Genomic DNA, 26,333 nt, shown 5'->3' with positions numbered 1-26,333 from the left:
AGGATCCCCTGGAGTAGGGAATGGCAACCCACTCGAGTATTCTTACCTGGAGAATTCCCTGGACAGAGGAGCCCGGCGGGCTGCAGTCCAGGAAGCCACAAAGAGTCAGACACCACTGAGTGGCTAAGCACAGATACACACAGGGCGGGCTGAGGGCTGGGCCTCACGGTATCTCACAACTCATTCACGCGACTTAACTTCCTTCCAGTGTTCTAATTTTGCATCATGTCCATCAAGTAGAGAGACCTTCTGTGTCATGGAACTTCAGGCCCAAGCATGCCCTTTTAGAAGAACCTTTTAACTGGCAAACTTGACTCTTGATTATTGAACTCTATATAAGTGGGCAAAGAGCTCTGCTGCAGAAAGCTTGGCCGGTGGTGTCCAAAACAATGAGGTCTGTTGAACAACAAGGGCTCTGTTGTTAGCGTAAATCCAAAAGATCTCTGTCATCTTTTGCAAGGAACAGAAATGTGGGCCCACACACTGCTAAATTCCAAATCTTGAAAGTGAGGAGCAAATAACCAATGAAGCATTTTCTGAGACAGCATTTAATAGGTGCAGCTGTCTAATGGTTGGACCCCACCTCACAGATACCTGCAGGATTTACTTACCATAAGATCAAATGATGACTCCATAAAGGTGCCTTTTATTTTAACTTGCTGCAAGCTCCATTCCTTCCATTACTTTACAATCAGATCTGGGCTAAGTAAAGAGATTTAACTACTCAAATATGGGTTTGTTGGTTCTAATTACAAACTTGGAATTAAGAGACCCAGTTTCCACTTTCTTCCTCTTCCCTGACTTTAAAAGACTTTGGGATCACCTCAGATGCCACAGTGCAGGGATATGGAACACTGTTGTGCCACCTGTGAGGTCAAATGACAAAAATTTCCCTTACTTTGAAAAAAAAAAGCCCAAAGCTCTCACCCCTGAGGGTATTCACACCCTTATCACTTATCTTCATTTCTATTCTGGGCCTGATATGAACCCAAGATACTGCAGGGCAGAAACAATATCAGGAGACTCAGGGAGAACAGTGAGCTCGAGGCCCTGGGGTTAGCTAGGGACAGGTAGAGAAGATTTTAGGTTACCACCCCCCAACCCCCACCCCAGTCCCCCTAATCTTCCTTTCTGACCTTGACTTTGATCCTTGGCGCATTTCTGCACAGCGCTCACTCTCTTGGTCTGGGCGTGCAGAACAGCTTCTACCCCGATTGGGATTCCCTTCTGCTTTCTGCCCTGCTGCCCATCCCCCTGCCCCCAGGCTCAGCACAGCTGCTCCCAGTTTGGAATCTACTCAGCAACTGACATGGTCTTTCTGAGTTTGGTCTTAACAAAAACCCGAACAAATCAAAAAACCCCAGCTTGACAGATACTACTCATCCTATTCAGCAATAAATAGGAACATACGATTAAAACATGAAACCACTGATGATGGGCATTACTGTTGGGGAAGGGCTCAATCTCAAAAAGTTACAGACTGTACGACTCCCTTTCTAAAATATTCTCAAAATGACACTATCACAGAGGGAGCACAGTGATTGCCGGGGTTAAGGGTTAGGGAGGCGTGTGGCTATAACGGATGCAGAGGAGTAACGTGAGGTGATTTCTCTGTAGTGATGAAACAGGTCTGGACCCTGATTGTGTGGGGAGGTTGTATAAATCCATACATGTAATAAAATTTCTTAGTGCGTGCTAAGTTGCTTCAGTCATGTCTGAGTCTTTGTGACCCTATGGACTGTAGCTCACCAGGCTCCTCTGCAATGGGATTTTCCAGGCAAGAATATTGGAGTGGGTTGCCATGCCCTCCTGCAGGGAACCTTCCTAACCCAGGGATCGAACCTGCATCTCTTACGTCTCCTGCATTGGCAGGCGGGTTCTTTACTGCTAGCACGACCTGGGAAGCCCAAATTTCTTAGAACTATCCCCAATTTTCCCCCATTCTACCACTACCAAAAAAAAAAGAGAGAGAGAGAGAAAGATGTTTAAAAAAAAAAAAAAAGAAGAAATCCAAAAAAAAGTCTGTCTTTGAGTTAATATCACACTGATGTCAATTTCCTTATATATATTAAGGTTTTGTAAGATATTATCCTTGAGGTAAAGGATTAAGCTGGGTAAAGGTTAAACAGGAACTCCATGTACTATTTGTACTATTTTTGCAACTTCTTACAAGTCTTAAACTATTTTAAAAACATATATACAACTCCTCAATTGTAAGGTCATGAGTTCTAGCCCCAGCAACAGCACATCTCAAGAAAGGACAAAAAAATTGACAAGCAGAGTGTCAAAATCATACCTCAGTTGTGTGGCATTCTTAATGAAAATATCATATGGAATGTAGTGTCAAGTTGAAAAGCCTTGGTATTTAAAAACACAAAACAAAACAGGGTAAGTCACATAATTTAACCCATGATTTGTCTTTAGTGGGCAGAGAAACAACGGGCACATAAAGTCAAGGTGACACCAAACATTCTGAATTACTCAAGTCTGGTTGGCTTTTCTTCTGTCAATTATTTGCTACACAGAGTCCTTGTTCTACAGTGCAGACCATAAATACCTTCCTGACATGAACTGCGATCCCTAACACACAGACCCTATGTACATCTTTCCCAACACCACCAAGCAATGAACAATTCTGGCACTGTCCACCCAGAGACAGCATCAATCCCACAGTGCTACGTGGCTCATCTCCTCCCTTTCAGACCCACATCACAGGGTTCTGCCACCTGTGCTTCTGACCAACTAACTGGCTAGTCAGGTTCCCACAGCCCCTTCCTAGGGTCCAATTACTGTGCTAGAGAGGCTCACCAAACTCAGAGATACATTTTACTAACTAGATTTACCAGTTTATTATAAAAGGAAATTACTCAGGAACAGGCAGATGGAAGAGATGAATAAATAGGGCAAGGTATGGGAAAGGGTCTCATTTTACCAAGCAAGCCAGATCATTTCCCAAGCAACCTGGCTTGTCTATTCTTTTTAGAAAAGAGCTTTATTGAGATATAATTCATATACAACCCAATTCTCCCATTTAGAATAGAAAATTCAACGTTTTTTATTTTATTCACGGATATACGCGATCATCAATACAGCAGCACATTTCATGACCTCAGAAAGAAACTCCGTACCCTTTAGCTCTCCTCACTGGTAACCAGTAGTTTTATTTCTATATCTGTAAGTCTGTTTCTATTTTGCTAATACACAGAAGAACTGTACAAAAAAGATCTTCATGACCCAGATAACCATGATGGTGTGACCACTCACCTAAAGCCAGACATCCTGGAAAGCGAAGTCAAATGGGCCTTAGGAAGCATCACTATGAACAAAGCTAGTGGAGGTGATGGTATTCCAGTTGAGCTGTTTCAAATCCTGAAAGATGATGCTGTGAAAGTGCTGCACTCAATATGCCAGCAAATTTGGAAAACTCAGCAGTGGCCACAGGACTGGAAAAGGTCAGTTTTCATTCCAATCCCAAAGAAAGGCAATGCCAAAGAATGCTCAAACTACCACACAATTGCACGCATCTCACACGCTAGTAAAGTAATGCTCAAAATTCTCCAAGCCAGGCTTCAACAGTATGTGAATTGTGAACTTCCAGATGTTCAAGCTGGTTTTAGAAAGGGCAGAGAAACCAGAGGTCAAATTGCCAACATCCGTTGGACCATCAAAAAAGCAAGAGAGTTTCAGAAAAACATCTATTTCTGCTTTATTGACTGTGCCAAAGCCTTTGACTGCATGGATTATGACAAACTGTGGAAAATTCTTAAAGAGACAGGAATATCAGACCACCTCACGTGCCTTCTGAGAAATCTGTATGCAGGTCAAGAAGCAGCAATAAGAACTGGACACGGAACCGTGGACTAGTTCTGAATTGGGAAAGGAGTATATCAAAGCTGTATATTGCCACCTTGCTTGTTTAGCTTAAATGCAGGGCACAACATGTGAAATGCCAGGCTGGATGAAGCACAAGGTGGAATCAAGATTGCCAGGAGAAATATCAATAACCTCAGATATGCAGATGACACCACCCTTACGGCAGAAAGCAAAGAACTGAAGAGTCTCTGGATGAAAGTGAAAGAGGAGAGTGAAAAAGTTGGCTTAAAACTCAACATTCAGAAAACTAAGATCAAGGCTTCTGGTCCTATCACTTCATGGCAAATAGATGGGGAAACCATGGAAACAGTGAGAGACTTTATTTTGGGGGGTTCCAAAATCACTGTGGACAGTGACTGCAGCCATGAAATTAAAAGACGCTTGCTTCTTGGAAGAAAAGCTATAACCCTAGCAGCATATTAAAAAGCTGAGATATTACTTTGTCGACAAATGTCCATATAGTCAGAGCTATGGTTTTTCCAGTAGTCATGTATGGATGTGAGAGCTGGACTATAAAGAAAGCTGAGCGCCAAAGAATTGATGCTTTCAAATTGTGGTGCTGGAGAAGACTCTTGAGAGTTCCTTGGACGGCAAGGAGATCCAACCAATCAATTCTAAAGGAAATCAATCCTGAATATTCATTGGAAGGACTGATGCTGAAGCTGAAACTCCAATACTTTGGCCACATGATGCGAAGAACCAACTCATTGGAAAAGACCCTGATGCTGGGAAAGACTGAAGGCAGGAAGAGAAGGGTATGAAAGAGGATGAGATGGTTGGATGGCATCACCGACTTGATGGATATGAGTCTGAGCAAGCTCCAGGAGATGGTGAAAGACAGGGAAGACGGGCATGCTGCAGCCATGGGGCTGCAGAGTCAGTCACGACTGAGCGACTGAATTGATACATACTCACATTTCATTTTTTAGATTCCATATATAGGTGATATTATACAGAATCTGTCATTCACTGCACCTTATTTCAACAAGCATAGTATTCTCTAGGCCTGTCCACATTGCTGCAAATCGCAATATTTCATTCTTTTTCTGTCTGAGTAATATTCCAGTGTTTATATACACCAAATCTTCTTTATCCACTGGTTTGTTGATGAATACTTGGGTTGCTTCCATTTCTTGGCTTTATAAATAATGCTGCTATGAACACTGGGATGCATGTATCTTTATGAATTAGTCTTTTCTTTTATATATATAAATGTATATCCAGAAGCTGAATTTCTGGATCATATGGTAGCTCTGTTTTTAGTTTTTTGAGGAACCTGCATGTTCTTTTTCCACAGTGGCTATACCAATTTACATTCCTACCAACACTGTATGAGGGCCTCTTCTCTACACCCTTGCCAGCACTTGTTATTTATAGATATTTTGATGACAATCATTCTGACAGGTGTGAAGTGATATTTCATTGTTGTTTTGATTTGCATTTATCTAGTATTTAGTGATGTTGAGCATCTTTTCATGTGTCTGATATTCATCCATACATCTTCTCAGAAAAATGTCTGTTCAGGTCTTCTGCCCATCTTTTGATTGGGTTGTTTTGTGGATAGTGAGTTGTATAAGGTGTTTATATATCTTGGATATTAATCCCTTGTTAGTCATAACATTTGTAACTATTTTCTTCTATTTCATAGGTTTGTCTTTTTTTATGACAATTTCCTTTGCTGCAGAAACTTTTGAGTTTAATTACATCTAATCTATTTTTGCTTTTATTTCTTTTGCCTTAGGAAACAGATCTAGAAAAATAATGCTACAATTTATGTCAAACAGGGTTTTACTTATGTTCTCTCCTAGGAGTCTTAAGGTTTCAGGTCTTACATTTAGATTTTAATCCATTTTGAGCTTATGTTTGTGTATGGTAGGAGGAAATGTTCAAATAGCATTTATTTTACGCGTAGCAGTCCAGCTCACCACCACTTGAAGAGACTGTCTTTTCTACATTATGCATTTCTGCCTACCTTGTTATAGACGGACCACAGGTGCCTGAGTGTATTTCTGGCCTCTCTATTCTATTTACCTATATGTCTGTTTTTATGCCAGTATCATGCCATTTTGATTACTGTAGCTTTGTAGAATAGTCTGATAAGAAGTCAGTTGTCAAATGGATTTTTTTCTTATAATTGAGCCTGACAATCTCTGCCTTTTGATTGCATTGTCTAATTCATAAATATTTAATGTCATAAATATAGCTAACTTTACTACTTTTTACTTTTGTTTTCTATGACTCATGTCTTTTCTCCTGTATATTCCACCTTTATTACTTTCTTTGAATTATGTTAATATATTCTAATATAACACTTAAACTTCTTTAATCATTTCTCACTACATTTTAAAAAATTATTCCCTTAGTGATTGCTCCCTTATAAGTGGTGGGTCATTTTTCTTTTGTTGCTTTGAAGTTTTTTTCCTTTTCAAATATTTGGCAAATTACATATCTGATAAAGGGTTAATATCCAAATTATATAAGGAATTCCTACAACTCAATAGCAAAAAGAGAAAAAAAAAACAGAAATGATTAAAAACAGGTAAAAGAAGTGAGTAGATATTTCTCCATAAAGATATACAAACACCCAAGAGGGACATGAAAAAATGCTATCATCACTATTATCAGGACAAGGCAAACCAAAACCATAATGAGATCTCTCACAACGATGAGGATGGCTATTATCAAAAATCAAAAGATAAATGCTGGTAACAATGTGAAGAAAGGAAACCCTGCAACCATACTGGAAAATATAATGGAATGTCGCCCAAAATTTAAAAATGGAACTATCATGCGACCCAGCAATCCTATTTCTGAGTGGTGGTGGTTTAGTTGCTAAGTCGTATCTGACTCTTTGCGACCCTATGGACTGTGTAGACTGCCAGGCTCCTCTGTCCATGGGATTCTCCAGGCAAGAATACTAGAGTGGGTTGCCATTTCCTTCTCCATATATCTGGGTATATACCCACAAAGAACCAAAATCAGTATCTCTAAGAGATATCTATACTCCCATGTTCACTGCAGTATTACTTACAATGAAACAGGATACAAACTAAATGTCCACTGACAGGTGAATGGATTTTTTTAAATGTGGTACACACATACAACGGACTATTATTCAGCCTTAAAAAGGAAGACAAGCTTGCTATCTGCAATGACACAGATAAACTTATATGACATTGTGCTAAATGAAAGAAGTCAGACACAGAAGAACAAATACTACATGATCCCACTTATATCAGGAATAAAATACTCAAACAGCTGCTGCTGCTGCCAAGTTGCTTCAGTCATGTCTGACACTGTGCAACCCCACAGATGGCAGCCCACCAGGCTCCCCCATCCCTGGGATCCTCCAGGTAAGAACACTGGAGTGGGGTGCCGCTGCCTTCCCCAATGCGTGAAAGTGAAGTCACCCAGTCGTGTCCGACTCGTAGTGACCCCATGGACTGCAGCCTACCAGGCTCCTCCGTCCATGGGATTCTCCATGCAAGAATCCTGGAGTGGGGTGCCATTGCCTTCTCCATCAAACTCAGCAGAGTAGATAAGCGGTTATGAGCAGCTGGAGCAAAGGGAACTGGGGAGGTGTTAATGAAAGTACATAAATTCACTTATGCAAGACGAATAAGTCCTAGGGATCTACTGTTCAGCATGGTGCATATAGGAAATTTTATTGTATTGCATACTTTAAAATGTGCTAAATTTGTCAGTGATGGGGAGGTGGATTTACTAGTACTGTTCTCCAGCGCCAGGTCCTTTTCACACATACTCTCTAATTCTCACAACAGCTCTTTAAGGTGACATTTTGTACTAACAACTGGCTCTAAGCTATTGCACTTGGCTGGTACAAGGACAGAAGAAACATTTCTGGGCACCTAAGGTCAGCTTTAAGAAGTCCACGACTACTAGAATGTCACTAAAACAGCTTGGAAGCTTTCACCCCACTTATTCTTATCTGCCTACTGACACCCCTAAGTCAGAGGACGAGAGGTTATGGAAAAGTGATAATCACAGTTAAGAAGAAAAAGAAATCTGTAAGACAAAGATATCATTTACTTTCTCTTTCCAGTAAACTGAAGCTCAGAGAGTTTAAGAAATACCCCAAAGTCCCACAACTCCTAAGCATCAGATGTTAAGATTCAAATGCATCTCTGCGTCAAAGCCTTTGTTCATCTTGTGCCTCTTTCCTTCACATCCTAACTGTTGCTGTTGTTCAGTCACTCAGTTGTGTCTGACTCTTTGCGACCCCAGGAACCACAGCATGCCAGGCTTCCCTGTCCATCACCATCTCCCAGAACTTGCTCAGATTCATGTCCATTGAGTTGGTGATGCCATCCAAACATCTCATCCTCTGTCACCTCCTTCTCTTCCTGCCCTCAGTCGTTCCCAGCATTGGGGTCTTTTCCAGTGAGTCAGTTCTTTGCATCAGGTGGCCAAAGTATTGGGACTTCAGCATCAGCCCCAATATTCAGGACTGATTTCCTTTAGGATTGACTGGTTGGATCTCCTTGCAGTCCAAGGGACTCTCAAGAATCTTCTCCAACATGACAGTTCAAAAGCGTCAGTTCTTTGGTGCTCACCCCTCCTTATCGTCCAATTCTCACATCCATATGTGACTACTAGAAAACCATAGCTTTTACCATACGGATGTTTGTTGTTAAGGTAATGTCTCTGCTTTTTAATATGCTGTCTAGGTTTGTCATAGCTTTTCTTCCAAGGAGCAAATGACTTTTAATTTCATGACTGCAGTCACCACCGAATGGAACCATCTAATGCATTCACACCCTAATGGAAACATATAATGAGGCATCTTAATACGTGGTCCGGAAATCATCAGCCAAGTCTAGGGTTGCTTCTATTAAATCTTTCTAGTCCTGCATTCAGAGCACGGTTCCTTCTGGTTAATCTTCCTGCTAGAGCATCTGTAACCAATTAGGTGCCCTTATCTGACACATGACCCTTATGGCAGAAAGTGAAGAGGAACTAAAAAGCCTCTTGATGAAAGTGAAAGAGGAGAGTGAAAAAGTTGGCTTAAAGCTCAACATTCAGAAAACAAAGATCATGGCATCCGGTCCCATCATGTCATGGGAAATAGATGGGGAAACAGTGGAAACAGTGTCAGACTTTATTTTTGGGGGGCTCCAAAATCACTGCAGATGGTGACTGCAGCCATGAAATTAAAACGCTTACTCCTTGGAAGAAAAGTTATGACCAACCTAGATAGCATATTCAAAAGTAGAGACATTACTTTGCCAACTAAGGTCCATCTAGTCAAGGTTATGGTTTTTCCTGTGGTCATGTATGGATGTGAGAGTTGGACTGTGAAGAAGGCTGAGCACCGAAGAATTGATGTGTTTGAACTGTGATGTTGGAGAAGACTCTTGAGAGTCCCTTGGACTGCAAGGAGATCCAACCAGTCCATTCTAAAGGAAATCAGTCCTGGGATTTCTTTGGAAGGAATGATGCTAAAGCTGAAACTCCAGTACTTTGGCCACCTCATGCAAAGAGTTGACTCACTGGAAAAGACTCTGATGCTGGGAAGGATTGGGGGCAGGAGAAGGGGATGACCGAGGATGAGATGGCTGGATGGCATCACGGACTCGATGGACGTGAGTCTGAGTGAACTCCGGGAGATGGTGATAGACAGGGAGGCCTGGCGTGCTGTGGTTCATGGCGTCACAAAGAGTCGGACACGACTGAGTGACTGAACTGAACTGAACTGAACTGAACTGACAGATGTCTGTCTCCTTCTCTGGCCTCGAAGTGCCCCCAAAGCCAGAACCACATCTTTGTGACTCCAGCACCTGGTCTGGAACCCGGCACAGAGAAGTCACTAAGTGTTTGCTAGATGACTGAGTAAAGAAAGGTAATTCATGTCATGAACAGAGGTAAACAAAGCCCCAAGAGCTACGCCTTGGGGAAACCTTCTTTAGTGGACAGAGGGTAGAATGTGGGTTTCCCAGGTGGCACCAGCAGTAAAGAACCCACCTGCAAATGCAAGAGACTTAAGAGATGCTGGTTTGATCCCTGGAGGAGATCATGGCACCCCACTCCAGTATTCTTGTCTGGAGAATTCCCATGGACAGAGGAGCCTGGTGGGCTACAGTCCATGGGGTCACAAAGAGTCGGACACGACTGAAGCAACTTAGCAAGCACGAGTAGGATGCAGGAGGCATTTTAGAGGAGCTGAGAGATGTTCAGGAGGATGCTGAGCTGCCGAGGTCACAGGAAGATACAGTTTCAGTAAGGATGGGACGGTCCACATTGTATCAAGTTCAGCTTCCCAACCAGTTCCCTCCAACTCATGTCAATCCATGTGATTAAAGGATGCTTAGGGAAAGAGGCCATGCAGGGGAATTCCTCTCAGGCCCAAACCTGGGGGAAGTGTTGGGGGTCTCTACCAAACAGGAGCAGCTCAGGATGCCCAGGGAGGAGGGCAGAGGAAGTACTTTCCTTATCCTGGGAAGAACCTGGCAATCCCGTGGCCTTTCTTGGGCTTTCCCTAGGGCTTTGCAGTGATTCAGCCAGCATGCGCCTCCATGTCACAGCTACAGAACTGATTTCTCTCTACGGGAGGGGGGTGGCATCTCTAGAACAAGGCATTGCTTCGTGATCCTGAAAACATATGATCTGTGATCCCACACAGTGTAAGATGTGCAGCAGGAATCCGCAGGGGCCACCATCACAGAACTGTTAACCACATCTCTGCCGAGGTTCTTATATTATAAATGTAGTATGCCCGGGGCAGAGTGGGGCAGCAAACAAGAGGTTCCTTTACCCATCCAGCAGGAATCCATAGGACAAATTTGTGGTGTGCAGTCTTAGAGGATCCTTTGACTGAGTCAGTTCACCCCTAGGGATGGTCAATTGGAAGCTGCCTCTCCCCCTCTGCCCAGCTGCTCTGAGAAATCCTCTACCATTTCATCACTGCTTTTTGACTGTTAAATGGGAACAGTAAAATTCATTTTACTGTTAAATCTAGAGGTACCAGTAAGTGACACAGTTTTCAATCTGGAAATATAAATAAAATGAGATAGCAGCAAGCTAACCCAGTCTGCTCCTGGTTGGCCAATTTATCTCCTATAGACATTCCAGATATGATTATGGGCATGAGCTGATGCAGAAGTACTGGATAATGGCTACAAATTCACAATTATTTCTTTGCAGAAGATGAGTAATGTTTTTTCAGCTGCTCTAGTCTATAATATAATTATGTTATTAGCAGTATTATCCAAAACAAATAGACCACAGTACCTTATGAACAATTTTTAAACACCAATTTGTTTCCTTCTCTTTAAACACATACATTAAAACTCCATTTAGCAATTAATCTGACATCTGTCCTTTCTACTCTGCAGAACGTTTTTCTCTCTGCCATTGTCAACGTTCTTAGTCAGTTATGACCACCTACTCCATCCTGAAACCCCCCCTGCCCTGGGCCTCCAGGTAAGAGACTTTTCCTGTCCTTCAAGCCATTCGTCTGATGCCTTTTCTCCTCTCCCCTCCTAAGGGTGCATGAGAAGTCTGCGTTAGCCCCTCTCTGCCTCATGCCCGCCCTTGCAACACACACTCCTTTCCTTGTGCTCTGCGTCTCTGTTCAAAGATGTCTTCATTGCTCAACTCGAGGGCCAGTTTCTGCATCAAGCCCCAGAACCTACTTCCAGATGCCTTCTTTTAGTTTCTCCTGAGCAGCCTAGTTGGCATTTCAAAGTTGACAAAAGTTCACTGGGTACCGCTCACCTGCCAGACTCTGTGCTATGGGCAGTCTGTGAACGAGACACTCAGTTCTTGTACTTATAGTACAAATAACTAAATTCACCTTCTTCCCTACACATGGGCTCCCCCCAACCTCCCCAACAACCCTGGAGCTCCAATTTGTTTAAAGCACCTCTTCGAACATAGCACCTGGGCATGAAGCCTCAGTACCTACGATATATTCCTTTTCCCTGCTCCCACAGCTAGTGGGTTGTAAAGGGTCAGAAATCCTCTTGGAAAGACCCTCTCCCCTCTAGTCTCTCTGCCATCACCCACAGTCAGGCTCTTGACATGTACTGACTGCACAGTTCAAATGCATCTCGGCCACTCCTCAATTCACTCCTCAGTCCAAACACCCAGTCTCCTAAAGCAGAGTTTGCACCTGGTCACTTCTCTGCTAACATGCCCCCGGTTCCCCCAGCTCCCCCCACACCAAATTAACTCCTGGAAACTTCTCCATGAACAGATAGGTCCCCAGCCACCTTTCCAATCACTCCCCTCTGTGTATGTTCCACTTCAACAAAACTGAACATTTAATTTCCAATATTCAGTCCAAGGTCTCCATGCCGTGGTGCCTTGGCTCAGTCTGTGCTCCCTCCCAGAGACAGTCTTTTTCCACTTGCATCTCTGTGAGCCCAAATTCCAGCCACCATTCCAAGCCTGGCTCCGATACCACAGTCTTCTTAAGACTTTTCCCTATTCATGCCTCCCTCAAACAGGATTCATCTCTCAGTCCTCTGCTTCCGGTATCATTTCGATGTCTTGTGCCCTGGGTTTTGTCTGGTTGATCTTCATACCTGCCATGATAGAGGGCACAGTGCAACATCTTGGGAGAATCTAATATGTGATGGATAAGCCCCTGCGAGTGTTCTTTCTGGGTGAGAACTGCTAAATTTTGAAAGGCAGCATTCCACAAAGACATCTCTAATCTATTAATTAGAAAAACAACGAGATAATGAAGTAAACAGACAGAGGGCTCTGAGAAGCCAACCGCCTCTCATATACAATCTGCCTCCACTCCGGCATCTATGTTTATGGATGAACTGACTTCCACAGCAGGATTTCTTTTCATCCCTGTTAGCAGTCTGGCTAACTCTTTCAGCTTTCAATCAGTTCTTCTGACACAGTAGCATTTTTAATATGTTTGACTTAACTAGATTCTGCTGAGAGAACTAAGCTACTCTCAGACAAACTATTAAATTTTCTGTACGTAAGAGGGGGGAAAAATCTGCGGTCACATTATAAATTTATCACCATGACTCTGGCACTGAGAAACGATTTCTACAAAGCACAGTCACACTGTGCCCTGCACATCTGGGGTCCGTTCTGGGATGCAGAGCTGTAAACGTGGTTAGGGACTGTCATGCCCCACACCATGCAGGAGAAAGACGAGCCTAAAGAAGCCAAATGCCCATCTCAGTGGGGGAAAAGCAACTGTGCATCCTTCAGCCATTGATAAGACATTTACTTTTTTGAGGGGAAAAAAAAAAAACTTTCTTTCAAAAATGGCACATAAAGCTCCTTGTCCATGGATGTTACTGTTTACTCACGAATAAGGAAATCAGTCCCATTTCCACTACCCCTTCCATGGTTTGGAATCTTGGTATCATGTACAACCTTTGTATCACAGCTGTTGGGAATGCTGCTGCTTCTTGGTTGGGGGTGTCTACGACACAGCTACTCAGTGTGGAGTTTGGAACTAACACCGATGCCAGCATCACCTGGGAGTTTGTAAAAGTATCTCAGACCCCACTCCTTACCTGCCTCCTCTGGTGACTTGTCTGCATTTTTATGTCTGAGAAGCAATGGTTAAGATCATGGTGCTTCTTCACGTGGACTAAGAATAACTTGAGGTGCTTAAAAAACATATACAGTTTCCAAGGGTCATCCCCTAGCACTGACTCCGAATGTCTGGGATCAGATATAATTTTGGTTAAATTAGATAATGAAATTAATATGACATATATCATGTCTGACAAACAGAAGGCAAAAAGCAAACTCTAAGGCCTCCTGTTATCACTACTATCAGTAAGGTTGTCAGATTCAGCAGATAAAACCACACGGTGATCCAGGTAAATTTGTATTTCAGGTGAACAGATAAGTGATAAATATAAGTATATAGCAAATACACTACCCTTATGGCAGAAAGTGAAGAAGAACTAAAGAGCCTCTTGATGAAAGTGAAGGAGAAGAATGAAAAAGTTGGCTTAAAGCTCAACATTCAGAAAACAAAGATCATGGCAACCAGTCCCATCACTTCATGGCAATTAGATGGAGAAACAGTGGAAACAGTGGCAGACTTTATTTTTGGGGGGTCCAAAATCACTAGTGTAGTCACTGCAGATGGTGACTACAACCATGAAATTAAAAGACGCTTACTCCTTGGAAGAAAATCTATAACCAACCTAGACAGCATATTATAAAGCAGAGACATTACTTTGCCAACAAAGGTCTGTCTAGTCAAGGCTATGGTTTTTCCAGTGGTCATGTATGGATGTGAGAGTTGGACTATAAAGAAAGCTGAGCACTGAAGAATTGATGCTTTTGAACTGTGGTGTTGGAGAAGACTCTTGAGAGTCCCTTGGACTGCAAGGAGATCCAACCAGTCCATCCTAAAGGAGATCAGTCCTGGGTGTTCATTGGAAGGACTGATGTTGAAGCTGAAACTCCAATACTTTGGCCACCTGATGTGGCACGCTGACTCATTGTTAAAGACCCTGATGCTGGAAAAGACTGAAGGCAGGAGGAGAAGGGGACAACAGAGGATGAGATGGTTGGATGGCATCACCAACTCAATGAACATGAGTCTAAGTAGACTCTGGGAGTTTGTGATGGACGGGGAGGCCTGGCGTGCTGTGATTCACGGGGTCGCAAAGAGTTGGATATGACTGAGGGACTGAATTGAACTGATACAAAATACTGCATGAGACATATTTATACTAAAATATTATTCCTTCATTATTTATCACAAATTTAAATTTAACTGGCCATTTTGTGTTTTCTCCGGTAATCCTAACTATCCCTGACTTTGGAATACCTGGGGCAGAGAAGTTAGTGGTAGGTAAGTGGAAAAATAGATTAGGCTCAGACTGTGGAGAGCTTGAATGCCATTCTAAGGAGTTTGAATCAACCTGTCCTCAACATTTTTGAGCAGGGACATGACATAACCCAAGTACTCCATCCTTTGCTCCCAGGAATGAGGAAGACAAAGTCAAATGGGCTGCTGGGGTAAGAATCTCCAGCTCAAAGTTTCTTTAGGAAGGGAGACCAGAAGGTCATACTCATGGCCAGTGACGAAGTCACAAAGAGCAAAAAAGTTAAAAAATTTCAAACTCTTAAATTTAATTCTAAACTCTTACTTATACCCCACTTGACCCATAAAAATAATTTAAACTAGCTACTTTTCTTTTTGAAGGAATAGCTGGTACACAGCTGAGCCCTAGCCTTTACAGAGAGATTTTTGTAATCAGAGAGAGAAAAAAATCTAGTAACACATCAAAAGCCAAACTTCTAATATCCTTCCAATGTCCACTCTGCCAGAACCCAGATCTTTACCTCTGGATATCCCAAATACTTAGTACAAAGCCTCAGTTATAAAATCAATCAGTGTTCCTACTCACAGTCCATTTGCTCTTATTTAACACACAATTCTTTTTTTTAACTGAAGTATAGTTAATTTATAACGAAGTGTTTATTTCAACTATAACAAAGTGACTTCAGCTGTGTAGTAAAGTGATTTAGAGTCTTTTCCAGATACTTTTTGGCCATGCTGTGTGACTTGTGGGATCTTAGTTCCCCTTTGTTGCTGTTCAGTCGCTCAGTCATGTCTGACTCTCTGCGACCCCCTGGACTGCAGCACGCCAGGCTTCCCTGTCCTTCACCATCTCCCAGAGCTTGCTCAAACTCATGTCCATAGAGACAGTGATGCCATCCAACCATCTCATCCTCTGTCGTCCCCTTCTCCTCCCGCCTTCAATCTTTCCCAGCATCAGGGTCTTTTCCATTGAGTCAGTTCTTCGCATCAGGTGGCCAGAGTATTGGAGCTTCAGTATCTGTCCTTCCAATGAATATTCAGGACTGATTTCTTTTAGGATGGACTGGTTTGAACTCCTTGCAGTCCAAGGGATTCTCAAGAGTCTTCCCCAACACCACAGTTCAGAAGCATCAATTCTTCGGCACTTAGCTTTCTTTATAGTCCAACTCTCACACCATACATGACTACTGGAAAAACGATGGCTCTGACTATATGAACCTTTGATGGCAAAGTAATGTCTCTGCTTTTTAATATACTATCTAGTTTTGACAGAGCTTTTCAAACTAGTGATCAAATCAGGGCCTTCTGCAAAGAAAGCACAGTCTTAACCACCAGACTGCAAGGGAAGTCGTGTGGATTCTTTTTCATTATAGTTACTACAAGATTCTGAATACAGTTCCTCATGCTATACAGCCAGTCCTTGTTGCTTAGCTATTTTATAGAGAATAGTGAGTATCTGTTGATCCAAAACTCTAATTTATCTCTCTCTGCTCCCCTCACTATCCCCTTTGATAACACTAGTTTGTTTTTAATGTCTGTGACTGTTTTGTAAATAAGTTCATGGGTATAGTATGTTTAAAGATTCCACATACAAGTGATATCATATGATATTTGTCTTTCTCTGACTTACTTCAGGATTTCTTTTCATTACTTTTCCTCTCACGATCTTAAAGGCCAGTAAGAAATCTCAAAGTGTAAGGTAAGAATGTCAATTTGCAAATATGTAGGTTGGGAATACTTACATCCGTGATTCATCAGACTAAGTCTTTAAGATGAATGTAATCGTTCCTGAAGCTTTATGCAGCAAACTTAGGTTTTGTAGAAGTTCTTGTTATGGAAGAATATTCGAGACATTAGATTTCCCATGAAAACATGGTGTTTAGAATTGGAACCTACAAGTCTATATTACATGTATTTGGCTGGAGCCAGAGATATTAGACAATCAACAGTCTGACTGCCTTATTTATACCCAAGTGCACAGTTAACAAATTCCCTAATCCGATAACACTTCACCGAGTTCTTCAGGGCCTTCCTGGTGAGTCCCAGACTGCATTAGGATATTAAAGCCAGAGGATCGGAATCCCCACCCAGGAGTAATCTAGGACGTAGGAGTACAGGTGTTCAGCTGCAAGAATCAGCCTTCAGGTTCAAAGCTATATTGTGAGAAATCAACCAGGGACCTTCTGGGCATTTACTATCACAATTTCACAGCCCAGAACATACTTACTGCTGAATTTCATGAATGTAACACAGAGTTTCTCTTCTCTCCTGTCCTTTGGGCTCTGGATGGTGGAATCTTTTCAGGCTACTTGGTCCAGCTCCACTTGTATACCAGAAACCTCTCTTTTCCCAGAAGGATGTGAAAGACCAGACGGAATAAGACCCAGGAATATAATGACGATGAATTATTGAGTCTTCTTTTCCAATTTGGCAATAATGAATCCAAATAAGATTTTGCTAGTGTTGGTGGACAGGATATTCTCTAGGAATCAATAAGTATTTAATTCCAATTAGAATCACTATGACAGCGAGAGGCTAAACAGAGCCAGAGGGCGCACCCACAGCAGAGATCAAACTTCCCTCTAAGACACAGAGGACAATGGCATTGAGCAGGCTGCAGAGCTGCTGATCCTGAAGCCTGCAGCACACACTTTCAGGGTACAAAGCTAAGGGTCTTAAATTTAGAGCACGCCAGATGCCAAATGATCAAGCTCTTGGAATAAAGTTCAAAGAGGAAAAACTCTGCATCACTCTTTGTTATCAGCTGGGATATCCTGGTCCACCTGGCAGCACTGGGCAAGGGCAATACATGCCCTGAAAAGATGCTCAGCACACAAGAACACAGTCACTACACTCTCTCTGCAGTCCAGGGGCAAATAACAGTCAATGGGACTAAAATAAGGGACTCTCAGAAACTTGAAGCTGTTCTTTTCTTTCCCCCAAAATACAAACATCCAGACATAAAGCGGCTTTAGAAATCTCAGCAGAGTTTTTCTTCTTTTGTTAATAACAAAAGGAATAAGGGAACAAATGGAGGGATGGAAAAAGAAATTAAGTATGTGTTCGGGTCATATTCATCCAGCCCAGGCTTTAAGGAAACTATTCTTGCTATAAGTGGTTAAAAAAAATGAGAGAGAGAGAATTCTGTATGTTCCAAGGAATTCTACACCATCCAAATAAAAACTATAGATAGAGAGGTTAAAGAGATGCTTAAGGCTTCCCAGGGCTTCCCAGGCGGTTCAGTGGTAAAGACTTTGCCTGCCAATGCAGGAGATAAAGGTTTAATCCCTGGGACGGGAAGATCCCCTGGAGAAGGAAATGGAGCCCACTCTAGTATCCTTGCCTGGAAAATCCCACAGACAGAGGAGCCTGGTGGGCCACAGTCCATGGCGTCGCAAAGACAATTTAACAACTAAACAACAATCTGGCTTTGGCCCACCTACGCTATCAAAATTCTTGCTCTGAAAATCACCAAGGCATATGGAGATTAGGTGTTACAGTTGATAAAAGACAGAAGAAACCTATAGAGGAAGTTCAGTTATCACTTAGTTCAGGCTGAGTTCTCAAGTATGTCTTGGTTTAGAATATATTGTCTTCTATCTGTTTTGTACTTGTCAACACTTGGCCACGATAATGTTTTAGTACCTAAAAATTACTTCACTCTACCACCCTCAACCAGAAAGCAGGTGGCCCAACAACGATGAGGCTCCCTGCTTCGCCAGGTGGGTCTTCGGAGGAGACAGGACAGTCCAGAGGAAGAGCAGGAGGAAGGGGAGGCAGCAAGGCGCTTGCTTGGCTGTGACAGCTAGAGCGGGAAGGTGGCTGAGCCTGGTCGCGCTGTGAGTCTGAAACCAGCACACATCCCTCCCTGTCTGCTGCTGCTAATGCTAAGTCACTTCAGTCGTGTCTGACTCTGTGTGACCCCATAGACGGCAGCCCACCAGGCTCTGCCATCCCTCAGATTCTCCAGGCAAGAACACTGGAGTGGGTTGCCATTTCCTTCTCCAATGCATGAAAGTGAAAAGTGAAAGGGAAGTCGCTCAGTCATGTCCAACTCTTTGCGACCCCATGGACCACAGCCCACCAGGCTCCTCTGTCCTTGGGATTTTCCAGGCAAGGGTACTGGAGTGGGGTGCCATCGCCCTGTCTGGAGGCTTTCTTAGAACCCAAATTGGTCCTCGAGAGCTCTTGGACCGGAGGTAAGATGTGGTCGGGAAGGGCTCCCTGTGCATCCACAGTGAGACGCAGCCCTGTGAGGGGAGAACGCTGGATGCCTGTGGCCCCTGCGCCGGGGGGCTGGGAAGCTGGAGGGCGCGCCGTCACTTCACTCCATACATGGGCTCGTCCCTTCAAACAAACATGCTAGCCTGACACAGATTGGAAGAACCATTAGTGGCGGCCAAGATCTTCAAGGGCCAGACCCAAGGGGCGTGTTTCAACCTTTACAAGACTCTTCCGCACCTACAAAGGAAGCACATCCCTTCCTTCTTCCAGCGACTCCCAGACCTGCCCTCTCTCTTGGCTGCACCTTCTCCGTCTCTTCCGTGACGTCTTCCTCACCCCCAGTCCCACAAATAGTCTTCGGCAGGAAACCGCCCTCTCCCTGGTGACAGTCTTGGGCAGCTTCACCTTAAATGAGATGGTTCTCAAAACACTCAGCGCTTCAGCCCACATGGTGGCAGGAACCCATCAGGTGCTCCTCTTTGGATGCCTCCCCCCAAATCTCAGAGTGATCGGTCTAAAACTAAACCAGCCTTCCCTGGTGGTCCAGTGGTTGCAAAACTGCCTGCCAGTGCAGGGGACGCAGGTTCCAGCCCCGGTCTGGGAGGAGCCCACAGGCTGTGGAGCCTGTGCCCTCGGGCCAAGGGGCTACACCTCCTGAAGCCTGAGTGCCTGAACCTGGAGCTTGGAGACAGAAGCCAGGCCAGTGAGAAGCATGTGCACCGCCCCTCGAGAAAGCCCACGGCAATGAGCACCCGGTACAACCAAAATTGATAAATACATCTTTAAAGTAAAATAGAAAAACAAACCCTCTTCTTTCTCCTTCATGCTCAAACCTATCATCTGCCTTACCTAACTTGATGAACTACCTTCCTTCCACTAACTGTCCTGTTCCTTCCGTTTCAAACTACCAGTGACCCAACCCTTGCTGACTCTACCTCCGGCCCAGCTCTCCAGTCCGTGCCTTCCTTCCACTGCCTTATTCAGGTCCGTTCCCCTCACAGGGTCTCCCTGCCTGAAGTCTCTTTAGTTACACTTCTCTTCTGGTTATACACTTCTCTTCTTGGACTGCAAGGAGATCAAGCCAATCAATCCTAAAGGAAATCAGTCCTGAATATTCATTGGAAGGACTGATGCTGAAGCTCTAATACTTTGGCCACCTGATGTGAAAAGCAACTCATTTGAAAAGACCCAGATGCTGGGAAAGATTGAAGGCGGGAGGAGAAGGGGATGACAGAGGATGAGATGGCTGGATGGCATCACCAACTCGATGGACATGAGTTTGAGTAAGCTCTGGGAGATGGCGACGTACAGGGAAGCCTGATGTACTGCAGTCCATGGGGTCCCAAAGAGTTGGACATGACTGAGCAACTGAACAACTGGCTATGGATATTTGTTTCCTTGACCTGGTGGTGCACAGACACTTGACATCTCTCTATGCTAGACTATGACTTCTTTGGATACACAAACCTTGTTTTGTTTTTGCTATTTCTCCTATGTTCCCATGTGGTAACATCATGCTTTGCACATAATAAATACTCAATAAATAGACTCTGGCAACAGAAAATGAATTTTCTTACAATGATGGTACTTATTTCCCCAAACAGCAGCTCATTAGATTAACCTCTTCTCAGTTAACAACACTATATACGCACACAGACTGTACACACCACACATGCACACAAGGGAGGCCCTTAACTATCTGGAAGTCAATCTTCTAGCAAACACAAAGCGAGGAGTTATCTCCTAAATAATTAAAACAGAAATCGGTTAATATTTTTCATTCCTAGTTTTCCTTGAGTGAAATGACACAAGGCTTAGTGGCAAATGAGAAACAATTTTGCAAACCTTTCTCCTCCCAAAGGCCACCAAACGTGGGTTGTGCATCTTCCTGTCCTGCATTTTGATCCCATTGCTATGACTTAGTGTGGTAATTATATTACAAAGCTATTATGTGCTGAAATGAAAATGGCAAAACAATTTACATGCTTGTCTAAAAAAAGACTGTGTTAGAATGCTATTGTCAGTAAAATTACAATGGCAAAATTACTGAAAGGCAAGTATGGAAGGCGCAGTTGTGAACCCATCACAAAGTTTCTGTGGGGGACTCAGAGCATGGCGTGAAAGCATACACTCCTGGGGACACGTTTTTAATTCACAAAAGCAGGCAACGTTTATGGGGAGATGAAAATATCTGTGCTCCAATAGTTCCCCAGCATTAGCTACACTTGTGAACGCCCCCTGGGGGTGTGTGACACCATCACGGTTTATAGGTTTATTGGACAGACCGATAAGAGCACCATGTGGGCTACTGCACCTCCTTCAGCACCAAGAAGATAAAAGGGAAGCTCAGCTTCTATTTTTCTGCTTTCAGTGGGCATGCTTCTTGGCCTTCTTACTTTTCCTCCCAGAAGGAAGGTTAAATACAGCGTTGTAACTATATGAATGAACCTTGAGTGCAGTATAACTTTAAAACAAAAGTCAAATTTGCTCTCTAGATACTTTATAGTGAGGTTATATGGTTTTAATACATATAATTTAAACATTAATATGATTCGAAATTGATTTTTAAGTCCTATGAGGAAAGGAAGCTTTTTCATTGTAGGCACAAAGGTACAAATTTGGAAAAAGAAAAAGTCATCTAAAGAAATTTCTATAAATAAGGGTAATTAAAAAAAACCAACAGACAAACATACACATAGATTATAGAAAAAAATGAAAATTTGCAGGGTCCCAAAAGTGTTTAAACCACAATACTACACATAAAATTTGGAATGTGAAATCACGTTTATCAGAGTTTTGAAGAATTAACCTCTATATTTAGAAAAATGTCAGGTAAGTGTCACATAATAGCTTTATTAACTTCCAAGGGCATGTCTTTTGAAGTTAATTAAGGAGAACCTAATGCAACATTTATAACAGTGTAAGTTAAAAATATATTGCTCTAACTTACCTTGAAATGCATAAAAATAAAAGTGGGATTGATGGATAGATAGATAGGTGGCTAGGTGATAAAGAAAATACAGTAAACGTTAACTATAGAATCTAAGTTAGAAATAGGTAGAAATATATGGGTATCACTGCACCATTCTTTTGATTCCTTTGCATGTTTTAAATTGTTCAAATGTCAGGAACAAATGCAGGCCTCCATATGGAAAGGAGGTATTCAATTTGTTAACTGTCCTCAACAAATAGAGCAGTTTCAGAGTGTGTCTCTCTGCTGGGATGCACTCACCTAGCCATCCGGATCCCGAATTTGGTATGCACAGGTCTGTCTCAGCGCTTGGCAACACAAAGCCCACGACAAACACCTCCACGCCGTCCGCCATCAGGGCCATGCCCAGGACAAAGAAAAGGGCCCACTGAAAGCGCCCATGGCCGCACTCCTGGATTATCAGCTCGTACTGCTGGGCGAGCTCTTCCTCGTCCGCTTTCCTCTCAGACTCCAGCTCCTGGCGGTCCTTATACTCATCGCCCTTGGGCTGCCCTACCGACACGATGCTGTCTTTCCCTTGGTTCATGTTGGGGATGCCCTGATACTCCCCTTCGTAGATTTCATCCTCTTCATCGTGACCCTCAGTAGCTTCACTGGAGCCTTCATCATCATTGGCCTCTCCATTATAGGTTTCCACTGGTGGATAAATGTCATCGTCCTCTTCCTCGTCTTGGAATCGGCTGTAGGACCTCTGGGTGTATTCATCCTGGGCCCGGTCCACTGCTTGATTCACCTTCCTTACAGTCTGTTTCTTCACCTCTCTGGCAATGTCCTTGGCACCTTTCATCAGTGAAGTCCTATCCTTGTAAGAGTCTTCCATCTTATCTCAACTGATGGCCAGTGAGAAGGTGGGAATTTTTCACAGACTCTGGTCAGTGGTTCAGTCCTGACAGCATCATCCACTTTGAGTTCAGAATGGAACTGCAAAAGAAGAAAACCCACAGAAGATATTTATTATTTGTTTCAATGCCTTTTCCACCATCTAGTTCTTGGTCTCTTTCCACTGACACCACAGATTAACATACAGAATTAGCTTTTCCTTTCTTTTGAGCACACTGTTTGCTGGTTCTCTACCCAAGTGTCATCAGAACTTAAAGTATTTAGGGTTTTGCTATTATTATTACTGTTTTGTTCTTAAGGAACTCTGTCTCCTGGGTAACTTTGCATATAATGCACACGCATTCCCCTGAAAATACAGTGAAATATCTTGCACCTTTATAAGTACATTCAACATATTCTGAAAGTGCTAGAAAGACTCTGAGAAAAATAATATTGCTTGCAGTTATATACATATTCTGCAAAGGCAAACCCAGAATAATAAAAGAATCCAGTCTGACCTCATTTCCTCACAATGAAAAAAACAAAACTAAAAAGTGCAAGCAAGTATCCCTACATACAATGCTATCAAGTCATATACAGGCACATCTCATTTTACTGTACACTGCGTTACTGCACTTTGCAGATACTGCATTTTCAACAAATTGAAGGTCTGTGATAATCCTCAGCCAAGCAAATCTATCGGCACCATTTTTGCAACAACATTTGCCCATTTGGTTTCTCTGTTACATTTTGGAAATTTCTGTAATACTTCAAACTTTTAAATTATTATTATATTTGTGATGTGATCTGTGACCAGTGGTCTTTGATGTTATTACCATGACTTGCTAAAAGCTCAAGTGATAGCATTTTTAGAAACAAAGTATTTTTAATTAAGGTATTATGCATTATTCTTTTAGATATAATGCTATACCACAGTTAATCAACTACAGTATAATATAAATGTAAATTTGCATGCACTGGGAAACCAAGGATTGCATGATTTGCTTTATTGCAGTATTCACTTGACTGTGGTGGTCTGGAACCAAACCCGTAATATCTCTGAGTTATGCCTACAAATATTTATAAAACACACTTCCCTTCTACCCTTTTCGTATCTCCTTTCAATAAATGATAACAGAAACTCACACGGCACCCAAAACAGACAATGAGTATTTCCCCCCAGTATGGCAGTCATATCTGTAGCAAATTGGCAGGGTTTGTCAAATGACTTCACATCACTTTGATAGTCATTGAACTAAACACGTGGATTGTCCAGTAGGGATGTGCCATTTCAGGATCCACCCCCAGGCCAGCAGAGACAGGTAAGCCAAACGTGGTATCCCTTCCCAACATGCCCTGTAAGAACCCCAGGCTTTGTCCCCACCATCTTCATTTCTAATCCCTGTCTTACACACGCGGGTGCACACACTCCCTCCCGCCTTGTCTGACTGCAGTTATCTGCCTCCTTGGACACCAGAGTCAGCAACCTCCCCTGACCCATCACTGGGTTTCTTTTCTCACGGACAGCCCCTCTGTCTCAGCTCATTACACTCAGGCTGACTTCTTTCACTTGTCTGCTGAGTTGTCCTCTCTGGTGGCCAATATCAGGCCCACCTTCTACAGAAATGATATGAAAGTGAAAGCCATTCTCCTGCATCATTAATCTGCCAAGCCCTGGGCTGCAGCAGCATTCTAAACGCTGATTTATATAATGGTCATTTTTACTTTGTTCTTTTGCATCCCGTGTGAAACACTTGGTAAGTGGCTATTACAAACATACATTTAAACTACTCATCCAGACATGACAAATAAACTTAGCAAAACAGACAAAAAGATGCTTATCAATGAATTGGGCATCATTACTACCAGATACCTACAAATGGCCAGTAGGCAACACAGAAGCATGGCTCTGCTCAGGCCTGTGTTTTGGAAGATGAAAAAATGAAATGAACATAAACATATGATTATGAGGCTTTTTATTTCCCAAATGTATTCGTGAAGGATGTTCCTGTTTGTTCTCCCTTATCTTTCTTTTTTTTCAGAGAGCTGAGAGGTGAGGGGGAGGGAGAGATGGAAGGATCCATGAGAGAGCAAGATGCAAAGGGAGTGGGGAAGGAGGTTGGGGGTGGAGCACTCCAAAACTGAAGGAGCAGGCAGGGAAAGAGAGAAGGGAGAGTGATGATGAATGATGCTGGCAATGGAGACAGGTTTCCTACTTTTAAACCAAGACACAAAATTAAAACATTTCACACAGTAAGTAAAGCCAACTGGTCTACCATCCATAAATGGATGATTATATCAGACCCAGCACATCAGCTGCTTCCTGGGCACAACAGCACCAAAAACACCATTAAAGGAAAACACTGGTGAGTGTGAAAGCAGAACCCAAGCCCCTGTAACATGCTACCCGTCAACAGCCTGCCTGTTAGTAATGGGAAGCTTCTACAATTGCTTCTTCTAATAAACAGTAATTGATGTGACTAAATGAATTCAACTCTGAATATTCATTGGAAGGACTGATGCTGAAGCTTGAGCTCCAATGCTGTGGTCACCAAAGATTGAAGGCAAAAGGAGAAGGGGGTGGCAGAGGATGAGATGGTTAGACAGCATCACTGACTCGATGTACATGAATTTGCGCAAACTTCAAGAGACGGTGAAGGACAGAGGAGACTGGCATGCTCTGGTCCACGCAGTCGCAGAGTTGGACATGACTGAGCAACGGAACAATAACAACAATAAAGCATTACTCCAAACTAATACACATTTTAATTAATGATTAATGTCAGAAAGAATGGAACTATTTCATATTCATAACCACCCACACTACATGCAGAGTTGGTTGTAAACAACTAGATACATCCTTCTGTTTCATATGTCTGAAAATGGTGATTCTCAAAAAATCTTAAAATCCTTTTTATTGAGATATAATTTACATTCAATAACATGCTCTATTTTTATGCATATTAAGGGATATAGTCCAAGAGATCTGATGGTGTACACCATGTACTTTATGTTTGTTCTGGCAAGAAATGTTTGTTGAAAGGCATATTCAGCACCGGTTTGAAACCTCTGTCCTTGATATTAACAGTCTACAAAAAAAAGATCAGCATACTGAGCTCCAGATTTCAGTGGCCTGGAGCCAGGCTCTGGAGACAGCAGAAAGATTAGAAGATGGACATGGCCTTGTAGAAGCTCTACGTACTATGTAAAAACATCCACATTGCTACTTTATATAGCCTCGCCTTGTGAAGTAGTAATGATATTTGATGGTAACCAGCATTAAAATGCACAACCCCCTATCTGCAGTGAGAAAGCATTCTGAAAAGAAGATTTTGGGAAAGAGAAGAACACATTTTGAGCTGAAGGAATAGATGCTGACCCACCATCCCAGCCTGTCCAGATTTTTGACAGCAGACTCTAGTCACTTAAGGATGCCCCTTCCTCTCCAGACTTCTGAACTTATGTGTATATTCCCACTCTTCAAGGGGCAGGTCAAGGCCGCCTCTCTCGTGAAGTTTTTTCTTTTATTTTTTGCTTAAACTATCACAGATTCCCAGTTCAGCATGGTTGGTTTCCTCCTGACATGCAATCATGTCTTCCTTTACGGTTACCCATGAATGCTGAAGCTCCAATACTCTGGCC

The 26,333-nt window shown here is 42.8% G+C and overlaps 1 protein-coding gene across 1 annotated transcript in view; it reads right to left on the bottom strand.

The window, feature by feature from the left end:
• SV2C (synaptic vesicle glycoprotein 2C) overlaps positions 1 to 22,754 on the bottom strand; it is a 161,766-nt gene extending 139,012 nt beyond the window's left edge. The window contains exon 1 of the mRNA XM_052646763.1: positions 22,113 to 22,754. Within this exon, the coding sequence (XP_052502723.1) occupies positions 22,113 to 22,692 (580 nt within the window). The 5' untranslated portion in view covers positions 22,693 to 22,754. The remainder of the gene's footprint in view (positions 1 to 22,112) is intronic.
• Between the last annotated feature and the right edge of the window lie 3,579 nt (positions 22,755 to 26,333).

This window comes from Budorcas taxicolor, chromosome 10 (assembly GCF_023091745.1).
Source record: "Budorcas taxicolor isolate Tak-1 chromosome 10, Takin1.1, whole genome shotgun sequence".
In the NCBI taxonomy this organism is placed as follows: Eukaryota; Metazoa; Chordata; class Mammalia; order Artiodactyla; family Bovidae; genus Budorcas; species Budorcas taxicolor.
Note: the sequence above shows the minus strand (reverse complement) of the source record. Positions and strands in the feature narration are given on the sequence as shown.